The sequence below is a fragment of the Egretta garzetta genome, unplaced genomic scaffold, assembly GCF_000687185.1.
Source record: "Egretta garzetta isolate BGI_Z169 unplaced genomic scaffold, ASM68718v1 scaffold334, whole genome shotgun sequence".
Taxonomy (NCBI): Eukaryota; Metazoa; Chordata; class Aves; order Pelecaniformes; family Ardeidae; genus Egretta; species Egretta garzetta.
The window spans coordinates 641,669-666,058 of NW_009259431.1; the positions used below are offsets into that span (position 1 = coordinate 641,669).

Here is a 24,390-nt window from a genome sequence, read left to right on the forward strand (position 1 = left end):
GTTGATCTCCAAGAAATATTGCTATCTCAATGAGAGCAAAATTTGACACTTTCTAGACACAAGTAGAAACTATTTACTGTCAAGTAAGCATCTGTATGAGAATTCAAAATACAGAAATAATATCCATTAGGGAAAAATTTCCCAGAATCAGTCTAGACACAAGCTACCAAAAGGAGAAGCACAACTGGTAGCCTGGTTGACTGTTAGACAGGTAGTACTACAGTACTGCAACAGGTGCATTAAGAGCAGACACTACTTAATCCAGGTTACGCTACCATAACTTGGAGCAGGTCAATTACAAACCTAAATTAAAACAATATTCTGTTATATGAACATGGGAATGAAATCTCACTTTTCCTCCCTGGACTTTCTGACACAGAAGACAGATTCCTGTGAGTTGTATTTCCCTATCTCACCTTCTCCACCAAATAGAGAAAAAGTAAGGAGGGAAAGAATAAGATGTGTTGTAAAAGTCAAGCATCAAAATTCAGAATCTGGTCTCCCAGCTCTCCAGAAGGTGGCACCATTACACCATGCAATCATTGATCTGCATTCACAATACACAGCACTGGTAAGGTACGTTATTTTTAGGGCTTTTTTCTGACTAAGCGAATCCTAGATTCTGCATAATTTTTTTATTTCATAAACTGCCTCTTGATTTTGCTGATTATACTAAACAATTTTCTGCAATAGCCTAGGTCTATTTTTATGCCATTAATTTTCTTAAGTGCCTAGCTAAAATCTGAATTTCCAACAGTGTTAAAAATGAAATAAACATATGTTAGCTTGTTATAGCATAAGATGACAATTCTTGTTAATGAATTAATAAACCAAATTACCTTGTAATGCATTAATGTACTAGTTTGCAAGTACTTCAAAACTGATGGGATTTTTTTTAGGCAGCAGTATCCTTATCAGACATTGCTGAAGATACGCTTTCCAAAATACGCCTAAAGTTGATCTTTGCCACTTTGACTCGGTGATCTTTAACATCAAAGTTCCATCATTAATAGTAGCATACATTTTATTCTGATTGAGTACAATTTCCATAACCAATAGGCTTTTGCAAAATAAGCCTAAGTGCAAACTCAAACACAATGCATTGAGAGCATCTTCTTCAACATCCGGCAACTTCCTGGGTTTATACTCTCTTTTTCTCAATAAATGTATTTTACTTCCAACATTCACACAATGTAAAATAGCGCAAGTGTAATCAGATCCTTGATTTTTTCTTTTTTTCCCTAAAAGAAGTCATTTACCATAAAATTTCGAAATAGGAAAAAAAGCACATACTTGGGCATTCTTGCATCTGTAACAACCAGAGCCCTGCTAAATTCCACTTCTACATTCAAGGGCTGCAAGATATGTTGAGATGAACATTTCAGCTTCCGAGCCTCTTGCCAGTTCTCATCTAGAAGAGCAAAGAAAACCTATGCTTTAAACTGAAAGAGTTTCTTTCTCATTACCCATATCACAGAATTAAAGTATTACTTAGCATATATTGCTAAAACTTCAGGTGATCTGATCTCTTTTACGGCTCTATGAATACATGTATATTACACAAGACCCTAACTTCAGACATACAGGACTACTTTATTTCTACTGTTCGCATCTAAACAGCTGCCTCATCCATGACACAGACTTCTAAGGGTCCAATTCTTAACATGCATGGTACTGGCAGTTTAGGCTCTGGATTCCCCTCCAGAACCAGAGGGTTAAGAATTAAATGCTTAAGACTTCTCTGGTTCTGAATCTTTCTATATTGTTAGTTCCCAAACTACTAGTAAAAGGGATTCAAGGAGGGATTCTGATCCTTTCTTCACCCTCACAAAGTGATAAAACCTACAACTAGTGGATTCTGCTTTAAATTTGGAGAGAAGCAAGGAAAAGGTACTGAAGGAAAATACCATAAATAAATTACACTCTTATATTTATGATGCCACAAATCAAATGAGACATCTTCAAAAATAAGGGATTTAATGTAAATTTATTTAGTTAAACCTAAGGTTGGAATCTAAGGCCTAAAAGTTTCTTTTGGAAATTCATAACGTGTTCATAGGACTGAGTTTACAACAGGAGCTTAAGAAATTGCATTCCAAAGATTCTCCACTGCTGCAGTTAAAAATACAAAAGGCATATCAAGTGCCAAAATATTTTTACTCATACAGAGAAAGATTACTTTCATGAATACTTACCATGTTTGCTGTACAGTAACTGTATACTGCTGAGCTGGATATCAAAACTGTCATAAGCTCTTGACATTATATCTTCAATACTGCTCTGTCCTACTTTGAGTTCTGATAAATCAGATCGACTTTTGCTTTTCATCTTAAACAGTCACAAAAAAGTATAAATCAATTTCAAAAATATTCAAAGCACTAACTCTACAAATACTTGAGCCTAGAACAATAAAAGATTTAAATTTAAAGTCCTCGTTATAAGGGCACAGAGTCTTACAGATATCACAGCAGAAGAGATAACTAAAATTAGTAGCCTGTACCAAAACAAAAAAGATGGATAGCATTAAACTCCATTTCTTCTTCAAGAAAAGAAACAAAATAAAAATGAATTTAAATCTATGAAGTTTTATACCATGTATTTTGTATAGAATAACCTCCTTTAGTAAGTGACTCATACTTTGAAGTATAAAGTCTCAAAGCCTTTGTAAGCAGTAGCATAACTGTTCTGGGTTTTTTGTATATAAAAACATTACTGCATTAATCACCTCAGAAACATGAAAACTGTTTTTGACTCCTGTTGAATTTAATTGTGGCATTACCTTGTTACATATTAGTCAAACAGAGTAAAAGGAAAAAGGGAGTTTGGACTGTTTATCATCAATGTTCAATGTCTTTCCTTCAATATCAGTCAATACCCATTTGACTCAGCTTTGGGATGCCCATTCTTTTTTGGTATTTCACATTTTTATGTGCCTTCTATGCTAGTCATCTCTGATTAAATGTGGCTGTCCTCATCCTTAGTTGTCTAATAATTTGTGATCCATATCTGTTTTTGTCAGACCCAGATAATACTCAAAATAAGGTTCATAACTGTGAAACAGGTTTAAATACTAGTGTCTAAGACAGCATTTCTTTTCCGGTGCTACTGACGTGTGATTACTTTTATATTAAAAATAACTTGCACATTGAAAATTCAGACTTACCAAATTAATATTGCCTGTGCAGTCTTAACTAAGTCCACTTATGTATCTGCATTGAGATACAGTTTTAATTTTATATGCCATTTTCCCCCTTGGGGCTTAACTTTATCCAGTATGTAACTGAGGGAAGGAGACTATTTGTTCTGTATTAAACATACTCATTCAATGAATGACCTGCATCTCCCTCAAGCATATGTCACTCAAAGTGAATACAGAATTATTAATCATATTCTGAGAGGCATCTAACTTTTCTCTTTTACCCAATTCCTTCATCTTGCTTTCTAATTTCTACTAAAGGACAGGAACCAATCCAAGAGTCACATTCACTATGAAAATTAATCATCCATTTCAGAAAAAAATTCTCACAGACACATTTACTGGAGTCTGATTTTGAAACTTATTCTTCTATGTATTATTCTGAGAGTAATTTTGTATCAGTGGAGTAGAAGAGGTCAGCTGGAACACCTGGGATTAGGGTTAGGGATGGAACACCCCTCCTGTGAGGAAAGGCTGAGAGAGCAGGGGTTGTTCAGCCTGGAGAAGAGAAGGCTCCAGGGAGACCTTACTGCAGCCCTTCAATTTATAAAGGGGGCTTCTTAGAAAGATGGAGAGAGACTTTTTTGCAGGGCCTGTTGTCATATGACAAAGGGTAATGGCTTTAAACTAAAAGAGGGTAGATATAGACTAGACATAAAGAAGAAATTTTTTACCATGAGGGTGATGAGATACTGGAACAGGTTGCCCAGAGAGGTGGCAGATGCCCCATCCCTGGAAACATTCAAGGCCAGGCTGGACAGGTCTCTGAGCAACATGATCTAGTTGAAGATGTCCCTGCTCAGTGCAGAGGGTTTGGACTAGATGACCTTTAAAGGTCCCTTCCAACCCAAACCGTTCTACCATTCTAACTGAAACCCACATGCTCAGAGAGATGGTCAAATACAATACAATACAAACTAAGAAACTGGAAATCACATAAAAGCCAAACTGTCATTTTCAGTAAGTTACTTAATTAGGTAAATACATACCTTAAGACTACCAAGATCCAGAAGCAGTAAATTTGATGTACGGTCATAGAATCCTTTTTGTGGAACAATGATATACGAAGCCATGAGGTTAATTTTGAGGTCAAGAACTTTCTGGGTTTCAATAACATACAACAAACCTGAAAAATAATGTAAATATAAATGAAGTAATCCATGCAGAAGCTATGGAATTAAAAGCAGCTATAAGTATAAATGCAAGTCTAACTTTAAATGAGCTGTGAATGCTAGATAAGTAAGTTTAATTGCCGGTACAGATGCTCTTCAGATTTCTTCTGAATCAATAATTATAGTCAGTCTTTAAAGAAGCACCAAGTAGATGGAATGATAATAGCAAACAATGCTAATGGACAAGTAGAGACAGCAACATGACACATGCAAATGCAAAAAAGTTTCATATTGAGCAGATATGAAATGAGACAGGAATGTGTACAGCAACTTGGTAATTGTTGAGTTAACCCATTGTACTCTGCTGATTCAGAAATTTAATTGTTCTAGAAGTTCTTATCAGTAGTATTTAACTGCACTGGCCAAACTGCTAGTGTTGTTACTACTGAGATACTGAAGTTTACACTGATTCTGCTGACAAGCATCTCCATCTTGAGATGCTGAAGACCAGCAAATATAAGGTCTTACAAAAATTCTGTTTAAAAATCATGCATTTAGTCGGGAAATTCAGACTGTCAGAACATTAGAGAACAAATTCTGGTTTTTTGCTCTTCTGAAGATGAATGAATGGTCTTGCTTCAAGTTAGCACTGAAAACTGCCTTAGGATGCAACCACAACCCATTAAATATTTACCAGGTTCAACAAGCTGATAATCACAGAAGTAGAGACAGTAAATTATGAAGATGACAACATGACATTGCAGCAAACTTGCATTGGTAAGAAAGCAATTAAAACTATTCCAACATTATCAAAGGTTGTCCTGCCACAGGAGAGCTAGATTAATCAATGAAGAACTGGCTGGCCACACCATTTCACGATTTGCAAGATAAAATAACCTGGATTAATAAAAAGATTAAGATTTTTTCAATTTTCAATGCCTAACCGTATTTGAGTGATATAGAAAGTTCAGGAAAATAATTTCTTTTTTCCTTCATTTGGGAAGAGAGCATAGTTGAATACATAAATTGAACTCAGGGAAACTAAGCTTTTGTAATATCTTTCAGTGGTGCTGAAAATCATAACTATTTTGGTGTAGTGAGTTCCTTCACTTCTGCAGTTCACAGTTCCCCAATATTTTCCAGTTACCTTCTACTGCTTAAAAGAAAATTGTTACGAATTCTTTCTTGAGAAAGACTGAAAGTCTGAATGTATTAATTATATTGATCTGATTTTTTTTTTTTATTCTACCTCTGAGACTTGCAGCCCCTGCAACAGAATATTTTGCAGATCAGACCTTCTTCCCCTGGTAATGTTGTAAGTCTCAGCCAAGATTTTACAAGCAATGCACAGAATATTTTTAGAAATTGCCATCAGGCTTCTCACTTGTGAGTGGAGCAAGCTTTTGGATTACTATGGGCAAGTCAGCATCCTTGTGAAGGTAGGACTCATTGGATCTACATCTAAAGTAATACCATGCTTAAATTATAATAGCCGCATAGCATGATTTCATATTTCCACAAAAAAATGAATCATGATCAGAACCAAAGTATTTGGTGATAATGAGCAAAGAACCAAGCATATTGAACCTAAGCATATGTTTATGAAATTAATCACAGGAATGAACTGTGAATGAATATAGCCAGTACTGTTGGAGAAGTTTCTGACAGAAGAGACAAGCAAGTTGATCCACCTAACTGACTGGTTAAACTGACATTATTCCTTAATTAAACAGTTCAGTCAAAGAAGAACTAATGAATAGAAATATAATTGATATCTGATTTCATTCCAGATACTAGCTTGATAAAAGTAATCAATTAAATACACATTATGCTTGAACTTTCTGTAACTTCTTTTCTTTTTATAAGAGTATTCAGATTTTTTAAATGTACAATTTAAATATTAATAGGTTACAAATTTAAATGAGGTGAAAAAAACATTCATTGATAATTTTTTTTTCCTTTTAAAAGGAATTTATATATAAAATGTCCCCTTAGAATCCTCTCCCATCAACAATCAGACACAGGACACTGCACTGGCCACACCTCTCATCTAGAAAGCCTCAGACACCTTTATTAGAACAAGTTAATTCCACAAATCTCAGTGTTAGTCTCAAAAGTATTCACCATTTTCACTCAAGCCAAATGATAAGATTTCTAGAGATAAATAGCTCGGATGAAATGGAAACTAGAGGAATGGCTTTAAGGCCCAGTAGCTGGAAGACAGATAAATATAGTTTATATGATCCGATCTGAGTCAATCCACATCAAAATCAACATTCATCAAGGAATAAAGAAAGTGGAAAACACCTATAAAAAGGCAGATAGTGTCCTGAAATGCAACAACTCTGGAAAGGATTTAGGACTTTCATTAGAGGACCAATATCTCAATATCAGTTTTTAAACAGTATGAAACAATTAAGGCCATTTAGATACTCAGATGAATAAAACAGAAGTAACAAACTTTTTAACTCTGCATGGAGTACAACAGAATAAATGCTGAAATACTACCTCAGGGTGTGGAGCATATTTTACAAAGAAAGTTGAAAAAGATACAAAAGTAAATTTATCCAATACCTACAACAAATGCTTTGTAGTAGGATTGAGGCATTCAGCTTATTTAGGTGTTGTGTTAGAAAGCTATGACTTGGATCCATGCATCTCCATAAGGAAAGATATAATATTTTTATACTCCCAGACTCTAAAATTTGCCTGAGTGTGCAATCAGGAGAGCATGCAGCAGCACTTGCCTGTTGATGTTTTTTCACGGAACTCTTCAAGCTTCATCAGAGTTGCTGATGTCAATTGCTCTAAATGTACGTCTTTCGGAGGCCTGAAGAAATCCACTAAACTATTTATTGTCATCTGTTAAAATAAAGCAAAAAAATACAAGGCAAATTTACTATCAAGTAAGATTTTTCAAGATTTATAACTTATTCAAATATTTACTTACTGCATCATATACTATTTCCAGTGGCTGTGATTCTATTCTAAGCCTCTGATCTGCTTTCTCATCCAAAGGATTAGTCTCAAACATTATGCTTAGGAGTGAGGTACTCTTGTCTGAATAGACTGTTCTAGAAGATAGGAGACAGGGTGTACACTTGTCTCGGGACATGCCTGTGACTTCAAGTGAAGTAATTTTTGTTTCGAATCTGTAAAGAAAGGTAAACAGCATGTTCAGATGCAATATCCTCCTGAGTAGGTACAATTAGACTGTCGGAGTGTAAGAAATAAGGTGAAAGGAAAAAAAAAACAAAACAAAAAAACCCACCACACCAAACCAAAACACCACCATGTATCTACCCTACCTCAAATATAAATAGCTTAGTCTAAGGATATGACACATATATCCATGTGTTAACTGTTTTCCATTTAATTATCTTTTGTGTCTATTAGCCACCCTTGAGTAAATAAGAAAGGGGGTCCAAGTTATTCCCTTCATACACTTTTCATGAGGATAGGTATCAGGGCAAAGTAGAGATGTGCAAATGGGAGTTCTGTAGTACAAGCTCAGGAATTAGATGGCACAGTCTACACCGGGGAACAGAGATACAGCAGAGAGGGAAAGGTTCCAGTGCAGAGAAATAAAAGAAACACCACAAGAGAAAAACAAGATTAATAGCCTCATTACTCTGAGGAAGTACTTTTTGGGAGTTGGATTTATTTTTTTTCCAATACCCTGTCCACTTCTTTAACAGCTCTCAGTTGAAGATCTTTATCTCCCAACACTCAAGGGAAAGTGTTTCACTGAAAAAATAACATTTTCTTCCCTTTTTCTCAGAACGATAGCACTATCAGGGCCATTGAGATGCACAGGGGAAAAAACAGAAAAGCTGCAAGCAAAACTTAAAAAAAAAAAGCATAAAACTCAGCAAGATCAATAGTATCTTAATATCATATATAGATTATATTAATATGCCCCAAAGTAGCGGAGACAAGGTTTAAAACAGGAAGGCTACCCTCCCCCAGCATTTTTAAGTCATTACATTTAATATTTCACATTGCTGCTTTTCATCATCTATTGTGAGAGCACAAAACCAAGCCAAAATCATCAGTTACAGCTTTCTTCCACAAATCCACAAGCTCAACTGAAAACTCAAGAACTTTTCAGTCATGTTACACACAAGCAGTTACAAGATCACCTTGCTCAGATTAAGTTTCAAAAGGAGTAACATTCACTTTTCAAAGCAAGAACAAGTCAGTAACTGCATAGCTTGTATGTAACAATGATAAACTGAGAAAAAAAGAGAAAATCCATATTGGCACAAAAAGTTCTGAAGATGGAGAGAACTTAATCATGGAAACAGTATCCATCACTTAGTCTGTCAGGACAGCAGGATGATTCTGCTCCCAAACTGGACAAGAAACTACGGTGAAAAATGGAAGTTAAACATCATAACAGAGCCTTAAAATGCCTATCAGCCATCATCAACATTACATGAGGAGTGAAAGTAAGTTTATGACAGAGTTCACCTTATTGCTTGTGCACCTGGTCGTTGGGTAAATACTGTACTCAAGCCAGTTAATGCAAATTCTACCAGCTCAGGAGTTTGCTTGTTTTCTCTTATTGATATAGACATGCTTAATAACTTCACAGAGAACTTCATGGCTTCGTACTAAATATGCAGGAAAAACAACAGTGGATTGTAAAGTATGTTAATATACATTTCAATACAGTTTATGAAGAGATGAAAACCACAAATACCAGTTTGATACTATTTTTCTAGTGCTATAAATAGTTCGTATCATAGATGGCGTAAAAGTCATTCCTACATAGTTATTATGAAGAGGCAGGGTTAGAGCAAGAGTAGACTATGCTTACAAACATGCATCTTTGATGTGTCTACACCACATTTTGAGATAAAGGGCCTCTGATGTAGAGCTGGAAGGCAGCCCATTACACCACTCATGGTATCTTACTGGTACCATCAATTATTCAAATGATTTAGTGAACCACAATGGTTCAAAAATGCTGCTCTTCCCCACTACAGTACTTCAATTACTTCTTTCCTTATATACTCACCTACTCTACCTCATCTACTATCACACATATTTAAGATTCCAGTGAGTCACTTAGTGCACTTCCTTAAAAAGTTTCTGAATACTCTAAAAGGGTATACAAAGCATTTCATAACTTAAACAACAATACACTATTTATATTATTTTATTCTAGCTTGAGCAAACAAAATTTCATTCTAAACTTTTTCAGAGTATCCAAAGTAAGCTCTATAACCACTCTCCCAAAACTACATCTAAGGATGCTCTATTCTGCACAAAGCCAGCATGCACTAACCTAATTAAAAAGTGTCAGAACAGTATTCAAATATAGAGACAGAGCTTCAGTAATTTTAAAAGTGATGTACTATCATCTTTAGATTTTTGCTAGTAGATAAAGCTACCAGTTGTTTGGTATTGTAGTTGGTTGTGACTTACTGATTTTGGAAGGGTTGGATCCACAGCTGTCTCACTGTATCCAATTGCTGCATAAAGTTTAGCCTTCTCTTCACGTGTCATCAGCTCTTCAAGACCTGTCATGTTGCAAGAGGTTAGTTAAACTCAGTACAGGTATCTGAAAAAACGCAAATACTGTTATATACTTTCCAGTGCTTGGTAGCTCTATAACATGGAGTAGATACTGCCAACATTGTCCTGAACTAGTAAAAGCAAAAACCTCAAGGTTTAAGCAGTCTTGAGCCTCCTAAAGCATGCTTTAAAATACACTTATACTTTTATTCTGACCTACTCTATTTCCTAGCTTGCTAACAATAGAAGCAACCTTTCTGATTTACTTTCCATGTTCCACAACCATTACTAGGTGCTCTGTGCTTAAGTGAATCAAACTCTAATACACTGCATGAAATAGGCAAATTAAAAAGTGAATGGAAGTAAAATTGTTTACATTCCATTAACTGCTACTCTTTTCTAGCACTTTCTTCAAATCCCCATACATAGTACACCATGCAGACAAATGCAAAAACTGTGGCAGAATGCGGCACAAATTGGAGACATTTCAGGAAGACCAATGGAAGGAATTGTAAGATACCTCTGTTAACATGCCATTAACAACTTCATCAGCAAAAAAAGGCTAAGATAAAATGTAAACATCAATAATCCAGTAGCCCAAATATTAAACAAATCCAAAGTTCCATTGGTAGGGACCTATTATTCTAATAAGTCATTTTTAATAATATAAAAAATATCAATAAATTAACATACTTGAACCCTTTGCTTCTTGTTTTTGTTCATCCTTTTTTTCACCTGACCAGCTCCATATCCAACTAAACCAGCCACCAGAATTTTCATCATCTTGTTTTACTCCTGGTCTGTAAATTTTTAATCCAGCTTTAGTTGCCTGAAATTTAAAAAATACTTAAATCATTTTCTTCATGCTTTTTTCTTCATTGTCCTAAGAATATAGACCCAAGCCATGCCCTAACACATCACATCAAAATGTTATTTTTTTAGCTTTTCTTCTAATAAATTTTTCAAGTACATGTGCATCATCAGACCAATTCTTACTCGCATAAAATTCACCACCTTTATGAAAAAAAAGCAAGCAAAAGGTAGCTGATTTTAAGTCAATGCATATTTCTCACATAGCAGATTTTCTGTCTAGTTCTCATCACCAAAAAAGAAAATCCACAATGTTATATAGTGTTCTATATTACAACAATGCACTTATAGGGAATCACTATATATATATATGCAAGCAATTAAATAGACAGCACAGGCTAAATTTTAAGTGATCCTTATATTTTTCATTTTAAGATAAATGTCCAAAGCAATAATTAAAAAAAAATCTATTGCTCTTGTAATAGAATATTTACTCTAAGGAATATAGAAAACTATTCCTGGATCTGATACATATAGCTATAACAGTAAGGAAGACCTCCCTTCTCCCACATTCATTATTTCAACAACTAGGGTATGTCCTGTCTGATGCCAATGATGATTCCAATACTGGGTTCTCACAGAAAGTGCAAACTACATCCAGACTTGACCGCTGAAAGTTTGGCATAAGGGACAGCAAATGACCACCAAGAAATCTAGGAGTTGGAGGAGTTCTCAAAAGTGTAATGGACCACACAAACTAATTATTTTTCTTCATGGCTAATATGATCCGAGAAAATATAAACACTTGCAGATAAGCCGTGAATTCAGAGATGGTCTAGTGAATGTGACATCCAAAGTGAGTGATACTCAAAGCGAGTGAGACAATGATCCCTCCTCAGCATTCAAAAAACCCAAGATCTCTCTGCAACACAATTAGGAAAAACAGCTGGCTGTGAATCAGAACTTTTTAGGGACTTATCCCATCTATCCACGTACAGGCCAATGGAAGGCAGGACTCACCACAAAACCATAAAGGCTTCTGAACTGATACTATTGATTCACCTCAGAAAGATGATGCAGAATGTCAGCTAAACAACATAAGGCCTCAAAAAGTTTGAACAAAATCCTCCAAAGTCCTCTTTATAAAGGATACCAAGCCATCAAGCAGATATTACAGAGCAAACAGTCCCAGGAAAGAATGGACAGAGCCTTATAAAAAAAGGTGGTTAAACCTCTGAAGTTACAGGTTTCTAGGACACCAAGGAGTTGGTGTTGAAGGACAATCGCCAGGGAGAAAAAGAAGTGATGCTTAAAGCCGGGATTCTCAACATGTCTGAGGCAGTAGCTGGCACCAGAGCCCAAGGTAAGAAAGGCTACAGACAGAAGGGAAGGGAACTGTACATCTGCAAGGACAAAGAAAACATTTGTGCAATATAGGAACTAAAGAAATTTCCTGAAGAAATCCTGCTGAGCTTTCCCCATCCTCCACTTACAACAGCTTAGTAACGAATAGAGTCATAGTCTGTGGAAAGATTACTCAACAAGGTAAACTGTTTTGACTAAAAGAGAGGAAGAAACAAGAGCATCATTCTGTATTCTGATTTTGGTGAATTGTCTATGATGTCTTCTCTAAACTGAAAGCACAAAAAGTCTCAAGCTATCTTATACAGAGACTTGATGCTTGCCTCATTGGAGCTGGTGTTTGCTGCTTAGGGCACTAGTAATAAAGATTTAAAAGTGGCCTAATGTTTGGCATATAAAGATCTTGCTACAAAGTTCCCAGAAAATCAGGTGGTACTGTGATCAGACACGTCAGTTCTGGGGAGCTTGATTTCAAGGTCTAGAGAAAAGCAAGCCCTTGAAATTCAACTCTGAGGTATACTTTTGAAAAACAAAAAAAGCTTACAAACAGTAGGGTCCTTTATCTGGCTTTACTCAGCCCGTATCTAAAGGGCACTCCTTTAAACTCCTAGTAGACTTAAGGCTAACTGTTAGGATACCAAGCTAGTAGCAGATTTGCCTCTTACAAGTCCTTTGAGACTGTTTTTCAGAGGTATGACCTGATAACAGTAAGACAGATGGGTTCTGACAGATAGATGGAGGAAGAACACAATTTAGAATTACTGTGACCTGATTTTCAATACGTGGAAATAAATTCAGAGAGCTAGCAGATCTTTCAAGATGCTTTTCTAACACTTCTCAAATGCAAGATTTAAAGCCTAAACAAATGAAAATTCATTTGCTTGCAACCTACTTCTAAGCACTACAAAAACCTATCTTAAAACTCAGGACTGGAGAGTGGTCTGGAACACAGTATGGCATAACCTTTTGTATGCAGCATGGTCTCACTGAAGAAGGGAAGAATAAAACTGGACAGGAACTTCTTTGGGATCTCCCTCGCCTTGCAAAAAGTAGGAGGAAAAAGATAAAACCAAAAGAAACTACATGGTACAAGATAAAAACATGCCGAAATTAAATGAAAACTAGAACAAAACAAAACACCCTTCTCCTGAAAAGCAGTCCAATTCAGCCAAAGAACTGAAAGGCAGGGACATGAATGTGTTTTCTAGGTCTGTAAAAGTCCTGTAAAAGAATAATGATCATGCAAGCATCCTGATGTGGGTGTACATACAGACAACTAGAAGGAAAAAAACAGCGTTATGGATTCCTGTTCAGAGTTTTATTTTAGAAGCACCATATCCATTACTGCAGCAGTTGCATTCATACCATACTTAATATACTCCACAAAATTAAGAAGAAAAAAAAAAAATCTAATTTTTCAACCACTGCCATAAGAAATTGACATTCATGAAGTTTAGTTATCAATACATTATTTCAGATTCCAAACTTCATATTCTCTTTACTTTGTCACATTGATTATTAATGGAGAAAGACCACTTCACAGATTTCAGAAAACCTATTTAGATTTCACTTCAGTCTCCTGGAATGATGCTCAGACACTACAGTGAAAACTAAGCAGTACACTAACCTAGGAAAAACAAGGCTAACAAGTTATATGTAACTACTTAAGTCACATTATCTTGCCTAATTGTGACTATACTTAAACATATTCTGCATTTGCTGTATTCCAAATAACATTTGTAAATAGTAACAAAAGGTCATCATATTACATACACAGGTGTTCAGCCTACATAATAGCGTATCAGGAACAAAGGAATAAACTAATAATCTAGGCTGTTTTGGGGGGGGAGAACTCTGGATTTTTGGGTATAATCACTTCCAACTTGACTTATCCTGCCATCCTTTGACCATACTTTCCACAGTATATTTTCCTCACCAAAAGTGGAAAGAAATTTATCCCAGATCAGTTATTCTGAAGAAGCACTACATGGAGCTATTTAATTTTTGCTTATCTACGTGCTGAAACTAATTATGCCTTATAATAACAAACATACGATACAAGGAAAACAAAAAGACTGAGTGATGCACAATTCAACCACTAGAACTAAAATGCATCCCCCTAAAATCTCCACAACCTCATGTTGCAGTTATTCTTAGACTCACTTAAAGGATGAAATTTTACCTCAACTTCTGCTTGTTGCCTTGCTAGAGTGATGTTAAAAATATCCAAGGCCTTTTCGAATTCCTAGAAAGGAGGTGAGAAATCATTTTTTGACAATTTCATTTGGCTTGATTTCACAGCTCAGTTTTACAGGAAATGACAGTAAACAATACTTTCAGTGCAACCCATATTTATTTTCTCATGCTGAAAACTTAAAATAAACCTGGAAAATAAAACATGTCAGTTTAAGTTCTTCTTCACTGCAGTTACTAATTTAAAAAAAAAATCTAATATGTTTGTTAATATTACTCACAGAGAAAGGTACTGATGAAGTTGCAAGTCCCACCATCAAAAATTTTAACTTAGTAGAGACTTATGAACATGTAAACAATTAAGGTTAAGAAACTAGCAAGATGAACAATATTTAAACCTTTAATGGAAAATGGCTAACCTCCAACAATTTTAAGATTTCTTCATTAGGTTTTTTTGATGTTATCTTTGTTTTATACATCTCTTTATAGTTTTTCACTTGTTTCCTATGGTGCCGAATATGTTCCCATGACCACATTTGGAGCTTAGGTTGAACATTTACTTCAAGGATGCCATAAATAACATATTTCCACCTAAAAACAAAGACAAATTAAGTATAGTTTACATTTCTTATAGTATATTGAAAAGATTCCTACAGTTATGCAGACACTTCAAGTTGTAGAAGAGTGAAATCCCTCATCTAATATCACACTTCTGATCAGTAGAGGAACCTAAGGATTTTAATTTTTCCACACAAAGCTGACATGTTGCTATTTCCTAAAATTAAAAAGTAACCTTGTACAATATGTGACCACAAATATATATAATGTGCATGTGTGAATAATCAAAACATATGTGTAAGGAATCTTCTGAAAAGAAATCAAAGCTCTGCCATCTGTGTTGAAAAGGTTTCCTATTTTTACATAACAACTATGTTCCTGTAATATTACCTAGCCTACAATGGCATCGTCTTCATTAAAATAGAGTTAAGATATTAAAATACTACCAGATTTAAGTTTCTGATAATGGCCTTTAAGATGGCAAACGTAGGCTTCCAAATATTGTGTCCTTACCTTTAGTTTAAGGTCCTCGCCAATGTTTTTTTAACACTCCTAGCTTAAGAAAAAACAAACAAAAACAAGAGAAGACTTTGTTTCAGGAGGAAATGAGTTCTAACCTCCCTGAGTAAGAAACAATCCCTTGGTAATTATTGCAAATAAATAACTAACATATTATTTTCAAAGTCTGACGTGGCCTACCATGTCTTGGCATTGTTGTGCAATGGAACATCAGGTCTGTACTTCCTATATGGCAGGTTTCGAGTCATCATATCAATAGACTCAAGAAGCTCCATAACACTGAAGTACTGAAAAAAACCCAAACAATAAAAAAATTCAAATGGAGTGTTATTGTCTGAGAACAACGTGAACCAAGCTTCTCTTTAAGAAGAAAATAATTTACACAGAAAAACAACACTAAGAAGTTTATCGATTCTATATGTTTATTATAAAAGTTCACACTGCTTTTATTATGCTTGCAAACTAATTTTTTTACCACATTACATATAACTTCAGAAAAACAGTTTATACCTGTGGCTTATTGAATTCAACAGTTATATCCTGTAAGTTTACATCTAAATCCATTTTTGGTGATGAAAAATCAACATCAGATCGAGGATTCATAAGGAGCTTGGCTCTAGCCGAAATTGGGCGGAATACTAAAAAACAGAAGAAAGTGCAGTTAAATCATTTAAGACTTCCATAAATGACACATAATAATTATCAGCTCAAGTTATATCAATTATTCATTTTAAAATGTTAGACTTCAAAACATGAAGACTTCATCAAGACAGCTTAAAATATAATACAATCTATACTCAGTTTCCAGTTTCATGCTGACAATGTTTGTGGAACAAATATTTGTGGAATATTTTCACATAATTTCCTGTATGCACTATTACATGGCAGATATTTCAATTAATAGTTTATATTGCAAGAAATCTAATTTTTTTGGCTAAGATATAAGCTATTTATAGTACGAGATAGTCCAAACATAGCACTTATTTCACTGTAATAACTCTTATTTCGTAAGGATTTTTTTTACTGTTACTGATATTTTACACTGTTTGATAAATTATACTCACAACAGTGGACAAAACCAAACATTCCACAATTCTAAATCCAAGCCCAAGTAAGCATGGAAAAAAATCAATATGGATCCTACAGAAAGTGAAGCACATCACATGAAAAATATTTTATCTTTTTAACAATTTGGCAATATCAGGCATTCAATATAGCCTTCAGAAGCCATGTTGAGTTCGGGTTTTCCATCTGTTTCAGCAATTGATCCAACCATAAGAATTTGTATATTACTTGAATTTGTGTAAATAAAATTCTTTTGATTTCAACAGAGAGACCGTCTACAAACCAAATATGCTAAATTCACTGAAAAGTTCATATAGGTGGAAACAGCCATTTTTGCAAGATGAAACCATGTTTACACCAATTCACCTTTATTTCATTTTAAGCCTTGCATTTCTTGTGAAGCTTATCTTTCTTTATCTACACATTTTATGTGGTAGCATTTCTATTAATTTTCTCCCTGTTTTTAGCTTCCTAAATTTCATTTTTCATCCTTGCTATAAGTAAGTACTAAGTTCGCATTTAGATCAAGTGACAGAAGCAGACTTTGTGCTTACCACCTTTCTATCCATGTCTCAATCTGAAGACTTGCTCTAAAAGACCCAGAATTTTCATTTACCACAGAATATCAGCATGATGTAATTCTTTAAATATCTGCATCTGATGGCACTGCTGAATTTTAAGAGTGTAAATCCCAAATCCTGCAATTTTGCACACAACTATTTTGAACTTCCATGTAAAGACTTAAGACAACTGATGATGTTTGAACTTATTTTCTTGTACAAAGAGTCAGAGCTAGCAACTGAAGAAGATAGATATGAAATCAGAAGAAATTACTAAATAGTTCTTTGGCAGTCAAATGAAAAGACACAAAAGGCTTTCTGTTTCACGCAAAGGCAGCAAGAAAAACCCATAAAACTAACAGTGCCCTTTTTAACCCTGGCTATAGTGAACTGAGGACTTGCTTCCTAGAGAACAGGCCACTTCAATGGCCATTCTACCATGTGAACAGTTACTGAACAATCACACAGATGCACATGAGAATTAAAACATGCATATTTTCCACACAATGAAAAGTAAACAATCACCATGATTGAGCGGAGCCAATGCAACTTTTACTAAAGTAAGCAACAATCAAAGCAATACAACTTACAATATGGCAACACTAAAAAAAAAAAAAAAAAAAAAAAAAAAGTGGAGGTTTCAGAGTTGTGGGATAACTGTTTGCCCTCCTAAGAAAAAAAGATACTCTTCACATACGGCAGGTGACCTCAAAAACATTCATCTATTACTCAAACCAATCTGATTCACAAAACACACATGATGCACATATTATTGCTAAACTTACTTAAATAAGGAATTATCAATGGATGTGAACAATCAGCATTTATGTATGACATTCCATTAGAATGATACACAACTCAAAACTCGTATTTTAATCAAAGCCTTTTTAAGGCTACAGATATGGTACAACATTCACTGTCAGAGACTGAACTGAACTCCTTACTAAGATTTTTGAATAACAGCCAAAGTAGCAACCTCTGAGAGGCATTAAAAATTAGAAGTAAAGTATACACGCATATTACGAATACAAATAAAATACCACTCACCAAAATCATAACCTTCTGGAATCACATTGTGGCTGGCAACTCCCTGTTTTAAGTTAACCTACACACACAGTGAAGTTAAAAATTAAGTTGCATTTTTATTTCATGATAAAGTTTTAAAATACAGAATGTTAGCATTTTAATACAGGTTTCAGATAATCCCTCTGATACACAGTATAATTAAAAATATTCATCTATGTTTTAAACAGAGTAAGACTTCTGTTTTTTGCTAATAAAATCACTGAACAGTAAGATGACCATATATTGTGTATAATTTTGCAACTGGCAAAGGACTTTTTGTTTTTCAATTTCCTCAGATGGGTGTTGTACTTCAACCACATAAAAACCTTAACATTTACTATTATTCCTCAAAAAGCTATTAGTAACAAGACAGTTCTCCAGGACATTGACATAAATGGAAACAGAACTGAATGTGAATTATGCTCTGTGCTTCACAGTATGAACTAGAATACTAGATACATTATCTCATGCTTTACTTACCAACGATTCATCACAACCACCATGGTAGAACATCTCCGATTTCACATTCCAGTAAGCAAAAAGGTTATCCAGTCGTACAAGCTGAAAATACAACAGAACATATGTATTAATACCTACAGATTTTAGATTACTAATTTGGATTTCACAAAGTCTGGATGAATAAAAATATTCAGAGCATTCCCTGCAGACTACGCATCCTTTTATTTTAGAGTCTATACAGTTACATGTTTTCTTGATCTCACTTTCTGTGGAAGTAACTCTAATTCAGCTTGTTTTATTAACAATTCTTTCTTTAACATACAGTTAATACTATACCTTGTAGAACAACTTGGCAGTTTCATCATGTAAACATGGATTCCAATTCTTATCTGAGGTCTGAAAAGAGAATTAAAGAAAGTTATTCCAGTATCTATAATATACCAATATTTTATCATCACTGAAACAAAAAAGGAAAATAGAGAGGAACATCATCATTATTAAACCACACTGAAAATAATAGAATGCTACAGTCTGATTTAAGATGATTAAGCCATTATTTTAAGTGGAAACTTGATAAGGCTACTTCGCCCCCAAAAATACATACAGTAAGTGGAGGCTGCCCACAAGAACCAAAAGAGTCTTTAAAATTCTGTTTTCAGTATTGCAAATTGCTTTCCTTTACACCAATATTATTTTTAGGCAGGCTCTTTGGAAAGACATACAGAAGGGACTAATTCTTTTCAATTCTGGAAGTAGCATTTTAGTTTGAGCCCAACAGAAACGCTATATGCTATTATGCTTTTTCAAGGCTAATACGCATTTCAAGAGTGAAGTATTAAGAATACCAAAGCTGTTGTTCCCTATGCAAAACTATTTATGGGAAGGGGCCGGCAAAAACCTTTCAATGTGCTAGGAACAAGCATTCATAAGACAACTATTTCATTCTAAAAAGTAACATTTAGACGTATTTTCTTTAAGATTATCAGTTACACAGCAAAAGGTAGTGAGTCAGAGCAACTCAGCAGTATCAGCATATTGCTGATACTAAGTAGTCTTCCAGAAAAAAAAGCATACAGTCTGTGACTACTACTATTAGCCCTTTAAAGTGGAGCTCCCAGATCAAAAAACTGCACTCCAGTTTGAACAAAGATGCCAACCTCCTCTTTTTCTTTTTTCTCCTCCTTTTTTTTTTCCCCTCCCCAACATCAAGTAGTAACTTACTTTCTTGGGGCTTATGGCAGTTTCAGTAAAATGTTCATAGATTCTGAATAGCCCAAACCCAACAAAGTCTGGTACTTGGCAACCACACAGTGCAGCAGGCAGAGGAATAAGAATTTCCTCCCTCCCAAGGTCTGTTTTAATGCTAACACTTTATCTTTAATGGCACCCCCGCCACAATATTTATGTTGGATTTGATAAACCAAGTAGTAAACATTGTGCATTGCCCATGATTACAGGTACTTTCATTAGGCAGTATGTTACTAGACAGCGCATTAATACACAAAAACGTAACTTAACCTGTAAGTATATATCAACATGCTTTCAAGATGAAAAATAAAATTACCTGCAAACTTAAATTCTGAAGTGAAATCCCAAATGACAAAGGGTTATTCCGATTTGTGATCTAATAGAGAAGGGGAAAAATACCAAAAAATATTACCTTATGCTCTAAATTTAGATTTGGAAGTAAATAGTCAACAATAAAAAATATATATATAACACAGATCTGACAACTATATCCTCTTTGTACCCAACCATATGCTTATAAATATCTTTACGCTTTGGTGCAAGCTTTTTATTTTATTTTTTTTTTTAAACTGTGAAATTTCCAAAACTTTACTAGCTTCTCTCAATGTGGAAAGCAACTAGGAGAAAAGAAATCAGACAGGTTCCTAACTTCATGACATAGGGCACAACCCCATATGCTGAGATATGCAAAAGTACTTACATCATCTTCATAGCGAATATGGATGTTGGAAATTTTCACCTGAAGATTTTTGATGACCTGAGTGACTAGTTTTTCTACAAAAGTGTCTTGTTTCTCTTCTTTTACTTTATCTAAGGAAAAGAATTTAATATTTTGTTTGCATTAAAGAATTTTTCACATTACATTAGAGAAAACAATAACATAATAAATTTTGTATGATAGATAAATTTTCCATTACATTGCACTCTAGTTGTAGAAAAAAACATCCTTTCAGCATGGTCTATAACATTTATATCCTCAGAGTAGACAGTTTCAGTTTTACTACCTGCTGCATGAAGAATCAGGTAGTTCAAAAATATGACTTGTACCCACTGACACCCGAGCTGGCCAGTATATATTTCTTGAAAGTACCAAAAGCTGAATTTAAGATGATAAGACTTAATATGTATCAAAGAACAAATGGAACAGAATCTTTAAAAAGGTGTAACCATAAAAAAGTTTTGCTACTGGAAACAATGTTAAATTGTTTCTTATGAACAAGAGGAAAGAAAATGTCAGGCATCATATGACACAAGCAAGCAATATTTCAAAAGCCTTATTTACATCACATCATGTCAATGCTTGAACCTGTTTATTTTCAGGATGCCTGTTCTGAAATATTGATGGCAGCTACACCTGAAAATCTGTAACTAATACGTTTTTAAGTATCAAGAGGATAACAGGAATCTAAAACACTTTACGTGACAAATCCAGCATCTTTCTGGATTAAAATAAAGGAATAAAATGCATCCCTTTCATTAGCTCTTACCTTGATCAGCTATTTTCTGCTTTGCTTCCTCTATCCTTTGCAATTCCCTTTGTCTTGCTTCCAAGAGCTGCCTGGCTTCTTTTTCAGCGTCATATTTTATGCCTAAATACACAATGTAAAAAGGTATGATACAAAAAAACCTTGCACATTTATGGAAGATACTGTTTCAAAAGGAATAATTTTCACGTTTTGTTAATAATTACATACCAGCAAAAAATTAGGTGGCTAAACATAAACTACTGAAAGACACCCCATTCCCATTATCTAATTGTATTTGCTACGAGTATCTACTAGAAATAAAGCTCATGAAAACAATATCAACCTATTCCAGATCCTTCTGAAATCCCACCAATCTATATTCACCTTTTTCTCTACATTAACTTACTGGCTGTGGGCACAATAAGCAAATAAACTCCATCAAGAACTGCCTCAACAGGTTGAGTATAAAGGTTTTGCCATGGGATCTGTAGGTTAAGTTGACCTACAAACACAAAAGAAAAAGGTTGAGGTATACAGTTAAGTAGTTGACTGGAAAAAAAAATTAGAAAGATAATTGACATTTAGCACAAAATCTCTGAACAATTATTATATTGGACAGAAAAAACAGTGCATCTGAGGCACATGTCCTTTGGGTTGTTAGTTTTACACCACACACAAATGAACATGGGGCATGTTTTTCCATAAGCAGAACTATTAAGTCTACAGTCCTCCCCTCACTCCCTTGAATTATATTCCTTCTTCCTAACAGCAACCTCTCCCTCCTTGCAAATCCACTGCAGCACCCTCATACACAAGTAAAGCATGGGCAGCTCGTATGTGATTAGTCAGCTAAATACTCCCAAAACCAGAATTTTTAAAATACAGATTTTTTTTTTCTTTTTCTGTGGAAGACAGTCTTAAAGCAGTGTGTATGTTCTGTGAACATGGGTACCCTGAGGTCACAGCATTTCTCATTCTTCGCACAAGTGCCAATTTTAATAAACTATGAAATCAGTCACAGGAAAATATATACTTCCAGGGTAGTTTTAAGGGAAACATAACAACTATAGACTTGGTCTGTTTTAAGAAATCACTAACTTTTAGAAGACAAATCAACTTGCAATTATAAAACTTTTAATATTAACAAAAACAGGGAAGGAGAATGGAAAGGGAAGCAGAAGACAAAATTAGTCTTGCTACGACAAGGGATGAGATCCAGTCCTGCTCAGTTGCTCATCTTTGCTGTGTTGGGATTTTTCTCATTAATACTGAAGTGATTAGACAAGACTCCAGTATATTTTAACTTTACCATCACAGCTCAAGAAAAGGACCTTCTTCAAATTTTTTTTTTTTTTTTCAGAAGAGACAACCTTCAAAGTGTACAAAGCATGCAAATCAAGGAAACTAGGCAAATTACTTGCATAGGATGCCTAGAGCCACCTGCAAGGAAAAGTAGCATGTTTAGTAACTCCTTCATGGGTGTATGATAAAATGTAACTTACCAATATGTCCTGCTTTAACTTTAAATGGTACATCCAGCTGACTCTGAAAAAAAACGTGGTTTAAAACATTTAATCTAATTTCAGCAACCTGTGAAATGTCCCCATATAGGAAAAAGATGATGATAACCTTAACAACAAATTTAACTTTCACCCACTGAAAAAACCCTGTTCAATATAATGGAACACGCAAGTGTTCAGCTACTGATTTAGACTGTTAAGCCATGCTAGGCTAAACACATTCCCAGAAGCAAGTTTCTAGCCTCAATAGCTACAGGAAAAAAGAAGTCTTTCAGTATTACTTTTGAGCTAAACACATTCTTTTAGCAATTGCTGAAAGGTTTTTTGGGTTTGTTTTTTTTTTTTTCTTTAAAACAAAGCTAAGTGAAGCCAGCATACACCTTCACCTTCACATTTAATCTCAAATTAATTAGACAATCCACACAAGTGCAAAGAAAACAAAACTAAGTTTTCACTTAAAAGACAGTGTATCCTAAAATAAGAACAAAATAACCCACATACAACCCAAATCATCGTTCAAGAATCATTTTTGCAACAATTTTTATTTTCACTAACTTACCAGTGCATTTTCTTTTATTTCAAGATTCTTCAGTGCTACAGCTCCTAAAAGCAAAGAAGCCAATAAGTAAAACTAGAAGAAGCAAAGTCATAGTGCTGCACACTAAACATCCCAAAGTCTGTGTCAGTGGTCCCTGACCTGTTCTTCAACTTTTTGCTGGGGAAGATATCCACAACCTAAATCTACAAATATCCATGAAAGATGATTAAGAAATCTGCTACAAAATAATATCTGAGATTTTCTCATGGAGCTTGCATGTCCAAAGAAAAGAACCTAAGATTCCTCAAAGTAAAAATGTTGGAAATTTCTAATCACGTTTTGTAAGGACCTTTTCTGAAATTAAAAGTTTGCTTCTTTTTCCTCAACCATCTGCCTCCTATGCTTGTGGAAATCCAGCAACATTAAATTTAGAGAGAATTTTTAGCCCTCAAAAGACCTTACATTTGCAAGTTATATTTATGGGCTTATAAATGTTCACAGGAAGCATTTCAGTAAATCTATTTTTTAAATGTCTTAAGACAACAATGAATTCAGTACCCTGTAAACACAGAAAATTGGAATTGCAAGATCTGTTTTTACAAGTCTTGACATCAGACACTTGCTGTAACAAAGGAACATGGGAAGGCATCAGGAAACTAGTAACTTAAAAACATGCACATAGTCCAAATTAATGTGTCCTGCAGATTCTACAAGAAGGATGGAACACCTGCAATGCGTAGCTTCGAATTCGTTGTATAGTGCTAATACATGCACATGGAACAGACACCTGATACAGCTGAGCAGGAGCGTAAATGAGACCCAGGAAACCAGCAGCAGATTACAGGCCTGGAAAGGAATACAACTTGAGATTGCAAATGAAGATTTGATTGACCCAATAATGCTTTCCTTCTGGGGAGACAAGAAATGGCCAAATATATGGGGAGACTGGAGCTCCAACTGTAAGAGATGTTCTTAGTGCTGATGGCATTAGACTACCGTTCAAAGTACCACCAATTTTGGGAAACTGGACCCTAATCTCAAAAATGCATTCATTAGAATAGTTGGCGCAAGTTGTCGAAGAGGTTGTCTTCTGAGAGGTGTCTTTCGTGGAAGAGCTGATCAGGTATACCCATCCACCCATGTTGTAGTACTCACAAAATACTTCAAAGTTTTTAATTATTTAATTTATTCATTGC

The 24,390-nt window shown here is 34.8% G+C and overlaps 1 protein-coding gene across 1 annotated transcript in view; it reads right to left on the minus strand.

Annotated features, from left to right (window-relative positions):
- VPS13A (vacuolar protein sorting 13 homolog A) overlaps positions 1-24,390 on the minus strand; it is a 154,862-nt gene that overhangs the window by 78,446 nt on the left and 52,026 nt on the right. Inside the window, exons 2-22 of the mRNA XM_035892672.1 lie at positions 23,216-23,287; positions 22,639-22,681; positions 21,543-21,638; positions 21,158-21,259; positions 20,371-20,480; positions 19,987-20,046; positions 18,759-18,818; positions 18,444-18,524; positions 17,946-18,003; positions 15,784-15,911; positions 15,454-15,560; positions 14,616-14,787; positions 14,186-14,248; positions 10,525-10,660; positions 9,742-9,836; positions 8,782-8,924; positions 7,259-7,460; positions 7,056-7,170; positions 4,186-4,322; positions 2,196-2,328; positions 1,294-1,411 (exon numbers count right to left, since the gene is read on the minus strand). Coding sequence (XP_035748565.1) covers positions 1,294-1,411; positions 2,196-2,328; positions 4,186-4,322; positions 7,056-7,170; positions 7,259-7,460; positions 8,782-8,924; positions 9,742-9,836; positions 10,525-10,660; positions 14,186-14,248; positions 14,616-14,787; positions 15,454-15,560; positions 15,784-15,911; positions 17,946-18,003; positions 18,444-18,524; positions 18,759-18,818; positions 19,987-20,046; positions 20,371-20,480; positions 21,158-21,259; positions 21,543-21,638; positions 22,639-22,681; positions 23,216-23,287 — 2,231 coding nt within the window. The remainder of the gene's footprint in view (positions 1-1,293; positions 1,412-2,195; positions 2,329-4,185; positions 4,323-7,055; positions 7,171-7,258; positions 7,461-8,781; positions 8,925-9,741; positions 9,837-10,524; positions 10,661-14,185; positions 14,249-14,615; positions 14,788-15,453; positions 15,561-15,783; positions 15,912-17,945; positions 18,004-18,443; positions 18,525-18,758; positions 18,819-19,986; positions 20,047-20,370; positions 20,481-21,157; positions 21,260-21,542; positions 21,639-22,638; positions 22,682-23,215; positions 23,288-24,390) is intronic.